Here is a 12161-nt window from a genome sequence, read left to right on the forward strand (position 1 = left end):
AGTCCATGCAACAAAATAGTAAATTGGGGATCTACAATACCATTTTAAGAGCCCCCCCCCAAAAAAATTGCTATTGGTATGTATTGCAAGTAACAGCTTGGTTTCTTTTTCTAACGTTTCACACAGTTCAGCCTACACAATATGTGAAACAAAATAGGAGTTTTGAAAGAAGTTTCTATAAAACTAGTTTTTAAACATCAAATGGTTATGGGGGGTCCATTAGAATAAAATAGTAATCAAAGGGGTAAAAAAAAAAAATTTTTTGAGAACTCCTGGCTTAGAGGGAAAAAATTCTGATCTTTGTTTGCAAGCAGGGAACACCAGAGGCTGTTTTGGTCTACTCCATTAAAAACAAATAAATTAAGGAAATATATTTAACAAATTTTTTTTAGGACTCAATGACTTAAGATATTTCATAGGGATCAGTTAACTATTTTACAATTGTTTTGTAAGAACTTTTGTATCTTTATGCGGTTGTGTTGGACAGTTCTCAGGTCAACTCTGATCAAACAGATCTGTCATTAAAAGCATCCTGACCATGATCATCCCGTAATTTTCTTAGGTACAGTACCATAAAGATATCATAACCAAACCGTCAATGGCACCTGTGCCCAGCATCGCCTTCCTGGCACTTGTGCCGGATGGCACGTGTAAAGACATTCGAGCGAGATTGTTCCCAGTACTGCCTGACTGGTCTTCGTGCCAGTGGCACGTAAAAGCACCCACTACACTCTCGGAGTGGTTGTGTTAGGAAGGACATCCAGCTGTAGAAACTCTGCCAAATCAGATTGGAACCTGGTGTAGCCATCTGGTTTCACCAGTCCTCAGTCAAATCGTCCAACCCATGCTAGCATGGAAAGCGGACGTTAAACGACGATGATGAATGTAGGATGTGATTTGAAAGAGACTTGGCACCTCTTTCTAGCAGGTTGAATGACTGTATAGAAGCTTTGTTTTGTAACTAAACAATAAATTTACTCTGCAAAATTTTTGTTACTATTAACAAGGAATTTAACAATATTCTTTGTGTTTATAAGATTTACATTTCAAAGGCCCTTCATCTGTGACCATCTTGCTCTTAGCTCAAGCTTTTTATATCTAAAACTATTTTGTTCACTATATCCATCTCTTTTGTATTGATCTGTACAAATGTAATTGCAGCATTGGAAAACTGAATTTATATCAGTACCAAAAATTATGTCATTGATTGTCAAAGTAAAATTGTAGAAAATCCAAAGTACCTAGAGCATACTTTATCTTGATTTCCCCTTCTAACATTCATTTTATGCTTCATTTGTTTCTCTCTGTTCCATTCTACACTTCTTTCATTCTTTTTTCTGGTGCAAGGTCCTACACCAACATACTTAATTTAATGTCTTCTTACATGATATTCTTTATTGCAGTAAGGCTATTCAGCAAACTGATCTGTCTAGTATTGATTATTCACTTTTGCCATCCTTCTCTAGGTATCATGTTGATACACCTACAAACTTTGATTAAAATGTTTATTTTGTATTTTAAGCATCATTCTACTTTCTCTTACTTCAGTACACATGTAAAATTGTTTTGCTATTTTGTTAAACCTTATGGATAATTATTCATATTTATACTTGAAATCTTGTAATTATATATAACTATTAAGCTCTTTTATTTATTTGTGATATTTAAATAAAACTTTACATTAATACTCTATATCATCAATTATAATTGATGATATTGTGTCTTAATAATGAATAGACATAAAGGTTGTCTAATTTCTTTAATGGAGGTTTGTCTTTGATCTGCAACTCATCAGTTACTAAATATTCTTGATTAGTGAAGATCAACTGTATTTACCTACAAAATATGACTCTAAATATAATCTCTATTACTTATTAACTTTTATATCTAATTACTTACTTGCCCACCAGTTTTTGATAAATATATATCTCCAATTGTATATTTTATTCCTTATAATAATGATATTTCAGTTTTTTTAATTCTTTTATGTTACTTATTTTTCTTAAATGAGCTTACTAGAAAAACTACTTGGTAATACAAATATGCTGTGCACATTTAAATAATTGTCAACATCACTGCTTTACATATGCTTTTCAAGCTGGTATGAGCTAAATGGACCACTACAGTTGGAGCCAGCACTTATTCATACCTAAGAAAATCAGAGAATTGCATCTCACTTATATATTTCAACAGCCGGATGCCCTTGCTATTACCAGCCACTTTGCAGTGTGTAATGAGTACATTTTTTCATGACTCTAGCATCAGAGAAGTTATCATGCCAGATAGCATGTTAGAGGGGTCAGTCAGTCCAGAAACATCCCTATTTACATTGTTCACATGGTGCAATGAGAAGAGATGTAGATTGTTTCTGGTATTGGAATTAAAGTGGAGAGATTTTTAGTGAGCAGTCTTCATGCAAACACAATTACTTCATTAGTGTCAATAAAGTTTAGGATAGCAGACAAGGAATGAGATTATAATGCACTTAGAACAGAGTAATAAAACTAATACTGTTTGTCAGACAGTGAGAAACATACTTCAAACTTGTCTCTATGCTAAGATAAATGAGCAAAATATTTGTATTAGCCTTCATGATCATAAAACAAGCCAATAAGGAAGCCTTTATGTATTTACTCAACCAGTAAGAAACTGCAACCAAATCACTTCCATATCACCACCTCCCCTACTAATTTTGCTATGTTTAATAAAATTAAGATATTATAAATCTGTTGTGTTAGAGATGAGAAACAATTTATCATAGCTATGAGATTAATTTTGTTGTTTTTCCTCTTTCAGGTAAACATGACAACCATTACATTTGTGACAGGGAATGCTAATAAATTAAAAGAATTTATTCAAATTCTTGGCAAAAACTTTCCCTATAAAGTATGTATTTCTTTACATAGACTTTTTTGATACAAACACTCCTGGGACTGATTCTTGTCCCGTTTATTCAAAACTCAAACTTTTTAATGTGTTCATCTTTAAACTATTACCTCTTGTCATAATTTTATGTCAAAAAGCTTTTGTTATATTCTACATGTCAGCATAATAATGAATAAGTTATTGAACTACTAAATCATCCAAATTCTTGATTATATCCAAAACGAACTGAGACATATGAAATTTATCATCATCGTTTTAATGCCCAGTTTTCTATACTTGCATGGGTTGGACGGAATTCATTGGGGTAGTTTCTCTATGGCTGAATGCCCTTGTTGTCAACCCTCACCTGTTTCAAAGCAAGGTAGTATTTTCCAATGGCCAGGCATATTATCGCAGAACACTGGGAACACAGTACACCACTTGTATTGTGATAACACTCATTTACAACTATCAGCATACAAGACAAATTTCTTTCAGTTTCCATCTATCAAATTCATTCACAAATGTTTGGTCAGTTTGGGGCCATAGCAGCAAGACACTTGCCCAAGGTACCATGCAATGAGGCTGAGCCTGAAACTATGTGATTGGGAAGCAAACTAGTTCATTTCATGCCAATTGCCAGTTAAATTATTTTACGTTTTATGTTTTCATTCATATATATAATCATCACAATCTAATGTCTGTTTTCCATGCTGGCATGGATTGGACAGTTTGACCAGAGCTGGCAAGCAGGAGAGCTGCACCAGGTTCCAATCTGATTTGGCCTGGTTTCTATGGTTGGATGCCCTTCCTACCTTTACAGAATGTTCTGGGTGCAAAGTCATAAAGTTGGATATCTTTCTCCATTATGAAAGTGTTTACTTTCTGTACTGAAGGTCGACAACTGTAACTACGGAAAATTCATGTTATGTAACTCTGCCAATTCTTGCAACTTGTCTTCAAATTCTGCCTGCTGTTTCAGGGTGATGTTAACCACAATGCACTAGCTCCATCCAGCACTGGCTATGAAGTTGCCAGGCATTTTTACTATCTTCTTTCTAGTGCTTTGAGGTGTAGGTTAGTGTTCTCCTGACTCAAATGACAACTGTTTTGCCAGCCTTCAGTTAGTCAGACAGTTCTTCCAGCTTCAGAGATGTTGCAGATTTCCTTCTGTTTGCCTTCTTTGATTGTGACATGGATTCAAGTTTGGATTTGGTTTTGCATCAAAGTCAGATATTCGACTCAAAACATCCACAGTGACAACCAACTACCTAGTTCCCATTTTCCTTAGCATACAAGACTGCATTTGAGTATGATGATCAATTACATGTAATGTTCGAGAGTGACAATGGTTTTTACACATTTCTTCTTATATAGTAATGTGGCAATTCTTTATTCAACAAGTGAAATGTTAACCCTTTGTCTGTCCTGTGAATCACATGTGACACACAGGACACATTTCCCCAATGTCCATGCATCATATATGATCCACATTCTCAATTTTTTTAAACTACCAGAGTAACTTGGGATTCATGAAAGGAAAGCTTTATATTACTCATGAATGTATGAAGCAAGAGCTAACTAGAAGTTTGTACACAAGCATAGACAAGTTTAGGACAAATTTATGAAAATGCTTTGGACAAGCAAAGGGTTAAGTGTTTCATCATTTTCCACATGTTCTATTTGAACCAATGAGAAACAAGGAACCTGTCAGCCATTTTTAATATGTATACCAGTGATTGCACTTCTTGCTTGCTCCCTCAGCTGCTGGTCATTGAGATGTTTTGATAGACTGGAGACTTTGACTTTTGTAAACAGCTTATAAAGGTGAGATAAGAGGCATATGGGTCTGTAGTTTCTAAAATCTTCTTCATTACTCTTATGAATCAAGATGGTATTCAACTCTTTCCACAGTGAGGGTATTTTACCCTTCTTCAGATAGTAGTTGAAGTGTAGAACAAGGATTTTCCATAGCTCTTTACTTCCACACCGTCTGTTGTTATACCATCTTTTTCAGGAGTTTTGTCTGCTTTTATCAACTTGACCAGAATAGGTGGCATTTCTTCCAAGATTTGTAATGGTAGAGGATCACACTTTGCTTACAACAAATCCTATACCACCTGTTAATCTTGCACCTTCTGCTTTCCCCATCTCACTACAGCATGATGGATCACATACTCACTCTAAAACAGTTTATGGAATGAATAAATGAATACAAGCTGCCTCTGTGCATTGCTTTTTCTGACTATGGAAAGGCCAATGTAGAAGGTTTTGCATGTCTCTTCCATATCCCTTTTGTCTGTTACCATGAGCCCATCCTTGTTGTTAAATGCCATCACCTGAACCTATAGAGTGTCCTCTCTCCTGCATCTTTTTAGACTTTTCTTTTCCTCTTCAGTTTGCATCAGCTTTTAGCTTCTTCAATTTATAATTGATTGTTTTGCAGAGAACAAAATACTCAAAGTAATCTTTTATGTTCCTCTTCATAGTTTCCATTTCTCTTGCATTTTCTTCATCTCCTCTAAGATTCTTCTGTCAAGATCCTGCTGGATCCTTACTTTCCAGTTCTACCTCAACTTTTGATTTTCTAGACCAGTAGATAGTAGTCCTCACCAAACTCTTCAAGTTGACCCCCAAACTTCTCTCTTGATAGCATCCTGAAACTGCATCACATCAAAGGCCTTGACACAGTGATTCTTCATTGAGATGTGCAGAACATTCTTCTCTCTGATTTTGTTGATCACTATCCTCACTCATAGTAAGCAGTGACCACTGCCTGTGTTGAATGGCACTATCACCAAAATGTCTTGCAGTATGTGCTGTTTGTTGACCAGGATGTGGTAAATTTCAGGGGATATCCAGGTCCATGTCCTTCCAGATTGCTTTCTGAATAAGTTGATCCCAATGTAAAGTTGTCTTCCCTCTGCCATAGTAACCAAACATTCTCCTCTTTTGTTTCTCTCTCTTGATCCAAACTTTCCAACACGTTACTCTCCCTGCCATCCCATTCCAACTTTCATGTTGAAATCTCCCATCACTACAATGTAAGTAGATTTGTAAGCTAGCACTTTCTCGAGATCTTGGAAGAATTTTTCTACTAAATTATCTTTGCTGACATTTGTGGGAGCTTAGGTCTGGATGATCATCAGGCAGAATGGTATTTCCTGAGAGATACATTTCAGCACTCATGCATGAAGAAAACAATTGGTAGGATATGATTTTTGAAGCCCATTCTTTGCTTACAACAAACCCTATACCACCTGTTAATCTTGCACCTTCTGCTTTCCCCATCTCACTACAGCATGATGGATCACATACTCACTCTAAAACAGTTTATGGAATGAATAAATGAATACAAGCTGCCTCTGTGCATTGCTTTCTCTTACTATGGAAAGGCCTTTGATAGTTTGAGATAAATGTAGTGTTGAAATCTTTGAAAATGCAAGGTGTTGGGATGCATTACACTAAACTGCTTAGGGATGCAAACTCTGGATGCACCACAGATACAGCTCTGCTATTGCCACCAATAAGAGTTCTGATTGGAAAGGGTGTCAAACAAGGAGATACCATCTCTCCAAAATTCTTCCCTACATGTCTAGAAGTGGTTGTCAGAGACATTGACTGGACAGGTGGTGTGAACATCAACAGTGAGCTACTAACAGATGAGATTATACTCGTCGCTGAAACCACAAATCAGCTGCAGATCATGCTGGTAGAGCTAGACACCCATAGCTCAGTGGTAGGCCTTAAAATGAACAGCATGGAAGCAATAAACATGCAGTCCAAAAACATAGCACAAGATTGAACAGTAGTGGGAAGCAATGTAATCTTGGAGGTAAAGGAGTATATCTATTTAGGGCACACAGTGAATATGCAATGAGACATGGATGTTGAAATCTCAAAGAGAATATGGGCAGGATAGAAGGCATTTACTTCAGTAAAGAATGTGCTTGAAACAAAGCTGGGCAAGACCATACATGCCAAACTCTTCAACAGCACCATCCTACATGTACTTTTACACGCAAGTGAGACACAAGCTACTTCAAAGAAGGAAGAACACTCATTGGTTATGACGCAAAGGGCCATGAAAAGATCCATATGAGGAATATCATTATTGGAGCATTTTGGAAATGAGATCATTTGAGAATGGAGCAGAGTGAATGTTGTAATGGCAGAATACCAAAAGCACATGTTCAACTGGGCCAGACGCTTCAAGATTCACAGACAACAGGTGAACCCGTGCAGTTGCCAGGTGCTATCCAAGAGATTGGAAAAGGCCACTAAGAAGGCTTCTGCAATGATTGGAAGACAATTTAGTTAAGTGATTTGAGACAAGATGGAAAAGTATGGCACAATTAAGAAAGAGTTGAAAGTGCATTGTAACCAGTAGTGCATTGATAGTGATCATGTAATTTCCACAATGTTAACTTTTCAGTAGATGAATGTTTATAGCCTGCACCAATACAGTTCAAAGGTTGTTTCGAATTTACTTTTTGTTTTGTTTAGGTTGCATAAACTTTTCCAACATATTTTATACAACTGTGTAACACATTTTTGCCCTTGGGTAGCAATTGTTATTTCCTATTTGCTTACCCCTAGAAAGTATGAAAAATGGCTAATATTTCCTTCAGAGATTGCTTTCCTCAAACTTCTCTCCACCGAACTGTTGAGCTTGCAATTCTTGTAGTTATTCTGCCATCTATATTGTCAGAACATTCTTGAAATTATTAAAACTTTTAGAAATTTCTCAAAAGTTCTAGAAAATTCTGTTTCAGCAACTCAGTACTGAATCTGCCTGAAATGTAATGGAAAATAGGTCAGTTTCAAAATAGTGATGTCCAGGTCACAAAAGAAAAATTTTGAAGGGAATAGTAGTAATTTCTATTGATTCCAAGATAGAAGCAAATAGGAATTAACACTTACTGCCAAAAGACAAAAAATAATATTAAAATTTTGTCATTACACTGTATAATAAATCTAACAACAAAACTCTCCTTTTTTTCCTAAGAAAGGTTAATGTATACTAAACACTGAAGATAGTTTTCTTGGGATTTCATTGCTCATAATTAGGTTTACAGAGTATACATGATTATATACACTTGCATTATACACAAATCGATATAGCAAGCTGATTTCTTAATTTTTTGTTATATTAAAAGATATTTTGTTGTGTCTGGAGAGTTATGCTGCCTTAATATCTAACATACTCACTGGTTCAATTTCCACTCATTATTTATATTTTTATCTTTGACAAGGTTGCAAAAGCAATGAAAATTTTGGAAGAAAAAATATAAATAATGAGTGGAAATTGAACTGGTAAGTGTGTAAGATATTAAGGCAGTATGACTCTCCTCAGACAACAAAATTTGTTTCAACACATGAATTCACATAAAGAATCTTGCAAACCAGATACAAAAATGAAGTTAAATGATATTAATATTTTTGAAAAATGAAAACTTTACTGACTAAAATGTTAAATAAATTTAATTGTTATTTTCATTAGTTAATTAATGAAAATATTGACATTCCTGAATACCAAGGAGAAAGTGATGATATTTCACGTGCCAAATGTCTTGAAGCTGCTAAAATTGTCAAAGGTCCAGTTGTTGTAGAAGATACCTCTCTTTGCTTTAATGCTCTTGGTGGACTGCCAGGACCATACATAAAATGGTTTTTAGATAAATTGAAGCCAGAAGGTAAGATTTTTATTGAAATATTTGGATTTGATAAAGATGCTTTGGTGATGTAATCATTAAGGTAATATTATCTTTGTCTTTTAAGCTGTTTAATTTGATGTATAAAAATAAAAAGACAGTTGAAGATTTTCATGTAAAAGTCAACTGTATGCACATACATATGTACATAGGTAATTCTTGAAAAGTGTTAAATATCAAAAAATTTCTTTGCATCTATTATTGTGGTTCCATATTTATGTACAGATGCAAAGAAATTGCTGTTGGTAGTTAACACACTTTAAGAATTGCTTGCAATAAAGCACATAAAGCCACAAAAATTAAGATCTAGCCAATGAGCTTCTATATGCTCACTTGACCTGCTAGTTTAACAGTCAAATTTCTCCCAAATCCCCACCTTACCATCTTGAAGATTGGACAATGTAATCTTAAACATATAAAACACTAGATGGTTATTGTCAGCACACATTTGATCATGGGTCTCCATGATCAGGTTTGATTTAATAACAACATCAACAAAAAACATGATAAAGTTTAGTTATATATGGAATGATATTTATTTAGGCCTCTTTTCGTCTTGTAGATCATTACCATGTTTTCTCCACAACTATGTACTTTAGACATCTAGAAATAATGGAGAGAAGAATGGCTTCAAAAAGTCTTTTGCTTTCTGGTTCCTACCACATGTTATAGAAAATATGTCTTACATATCATTTTTATGTAACCTAAAAAATATTCATAAAAATGACATTGCATGAATTAAGTATATTTTTCCATGGTTATATTAATGAAATGCCTGCATCATTTTGATCTGTTTATCTCAGGTTTACACCACCTCCTGCATGGATTTGAAGACAAAAGTGCATATGCTCTATGTACACTTGCTTTCTCCACTGGCAATCTAGAAACCCCAGTTTTGTTGTTCAAAGGTCAAACAGATGGAAAAATTGTGGAACCTAGTGGACCAAACGATTTTGGATGGGATCCTTGTTTCCAACCCGACGGCTTTGATCAGACATATGCTGAAATGCCCAAAGAATTAAAAAACAGCCTATCACATCGTGGGAAAGCAGTAATGGCATTTAAAGAGCATTTTATGAATAAAACTTTGAAGTAAATATAAATCAATTCTTATTAAATATTTTTTACAAAGAAAATAAAATTTTAAGAATTTTTTTTATATATATCTTTTTGCTAGCTAGTTTTTAAAATGAATCCTTAAATTCCATTATTTCAAGTAGAAACATCAATAACTAAATAAAGATAGTGTGTGTTTGTGTATAAGCATGTGTAGCTTTACCATCATCAGCTTGGTAAGCTTTGTGTATGTTGAGTTTCTTCATATTGAACATATTGTCATAAAGTGAACTCATTGTAAGAAAGAAAATAAGATATCTTGTAATTAACAAGAGTACTTACCATGAAATTAATTAAAACAAAAAAAAAATATCAGCATATAGGCACAGGCATGGCAGTGTGGTAAGAAGCTTGCTTCCCTATCACATGGTCTTAGGTTCAGTCCCACTGTGTGGCACTTTTGGCTAATGTCTTCTGCTGTAGCCCAGGCTGACCAAAGCCTTGTGAGTGGATTTGGTAGACGGAAATTGAAAGAAGCCTCTGTGTGTATGTCTTTATGTCTGTCCCCCATCACCACTTGACAACTGGTGTTGGTGTGTTAACATCTCTGTAACTTAGTAGTTCAGCAAAAGAGATCGATAGAATAAGTACTAGGCTTAAAAAATAAGTCCTGAGATTGATTCATTTGACTAAAAATCCTTTCAAAGCAGTGCTCCAGCATGGCCACAGTCAAATGACTGAAACAAGTAAATGAATAAAAGAATGAGTTCAGTGGGATTAAAAAATTATAAAATATCAGGTAATCATTTGAAGTTTATAGCAGCAGTATAGAGAGACATGACACCTCAGCTATAGTGAAAACTATCCATCTAGAATGCTGAATACTCTAAACAAGCTGCAGAATGCAATCTTTTAGCTAAGGCCATGATAGAGTACTACCTTGATGGGTTTCATAGAACTAATTGACCCCAGTACCTATTTTCAACCCTGGTACTTATATCTTAGGCATGTAAACAAACCAATTGTCAAGTAGTGAGGACGTGCACAGATACACACACACATATACATACATACATACATGCATGCATGCATACATATATACATATACACACACACATATACACACACACACACACACACATATATGATGGAATTCTTTCAGGTTTTTTCTACCAAATCCATTCACAATGCTTTGGTCAGCAGTGGGACTGAACTCAAGACCACATTGGTTGGGAAGCAAGTTTCTTACCGCGCAGCCATACCTATATTTTTTACCCATATCACATGGAGGAGACAGGGATTTCACTAGAGGGGCTGGCACAGAACCACCAGCAATGAGGAGCACTAGTAGACCTTGTTTGCTCCACACATGATGACACTTCTGGGATCACCCTAGTCCCATCAAACGAGCATGAAGCAGCAGCAACCTTGTGCATATGTCTCAAGTGGAACAAGAAAGCTAGAGTGATAAGATGAGAGAGTAAGAGATGGTATGTGGAAAGAAACTGAAGATATCCACTAGCATTTTTCATTTTATTGATAGCACATATGCATATGGTCATGTGGTAAGAAACTTGCTTCCAAACCACATGGCTCTGAGTTCAGTCCCACTGCATGGCACCTTCGGTAATTGTCTTCTGCTATAGCTTTGAACTGACCAAAGCCTTATGAGTGAATTTGGTAGACAAAAACTGAAAGAGGTTCATCATATATATATATATATATATATATATATATATATATGTATATATATATATCTTTGTATCTGTGTTTGTTCTTCCTACCACCACTTGACAGCTGTTGCTGGAATGCTTATGTCTCCATAACTTAGCAGTTCAGCAAAAGAAACCAATAGAATAAGTACCAGGTTTAAAGAAAGAAAAATAAGTATTGGGGTTGATTCATTTGGCTAAAAATTCTTCAAGGTGGGGCCCCAGCATGATTGAAGTCTAATGACTGAAACAAGTAAAAGAAAAGATGTGTGTGTGCATGGATTTTTACATTCCACAGCTTAGCATGGCACTATACAGAAAAACGGCTATGTCATGTTTACATTCCCTATAAACAGCACATTTTGTTGGTTTGTGCTTTCAAAGAAAGTGGAACAGGAAAAATCTCTCAGTTGAAAAAACAGGTAAGAGTTGCAATGGGAATGACATCTGGTCATAAAATACTACCTCTATAAGTCCTTGTCCAGCCCATTCCAGCATGGAAAAATGGATGTAAAACAGTACAAATGGGCAAAATGTATTTAAGTGAAAACTAGTACTGACCAACAAATTCATGCTCAAAAAATTTACAGGCTCTAAACAAAAAGTTGGATAGTTATTTTTATATAAAAGTTATAGGAAAGTATATTCAAGGCTGTGTGATAAGAAGTTTGCTTCCCAACTGCATGTTTTCAGTTTCAATCCCACTGTGGCACCTACAATTACTATAACTCTGGAGTGAACACAGCTTTGTGAGTGTATTTGGTAGATAAAAACTGAAAGAAGCCTATCATATATATATATATATATATATATA

General features: G+C 35.2%; 1 protein-coding gene across 3 annotated transcripts in view; it reads left to right on the top strand.

The window, feature by feature from the left end:
• Positions 1-9682, top strand: part of LOC106870217 (inosine triphosphate pyrophosphatase) — a 12418-nt gene extending 2736 nt beyond the window's left edge. For all 3 annotated transcript variants that reach the window (XM_014916221.2, XM_052967189.1, XM_014916222.2), the window contains 3 exons: positions 2797-2886; positions 8369-8561; positions 9383-9682. In XM_014916221.2, the coding sequence (XP_014771707.1) occupies positions 2797-2886; positions 8369-8561; positions 9383-9675 (576 nt within the window). In that variant the 3' untranslated portion in view covers positions 9676-9682. The remainder of the gene's footprint in view (positions 1-2796; positions 2887-8368; positions 8562-9382) is intronic.
• Positions 9683-12161: the final 2479 nt, after the last annotated feature.

The sequence above is a fragment of the Octopus bimaculoides genome, chromosome 4 (genome assembly GCF_001194135.2).
Source record: "Octopus bimaculoides isolate UCB-OBI-ISO-001 chromosome 4, ASM119413v2, whole genome shotgun sequence".
Lineage (NCBI taxonomy): Eukaryota > Metazoa > Mollusca > Cephalopoda > Octopoda > Octopodidae > Octopus > Octopus bimaculoides.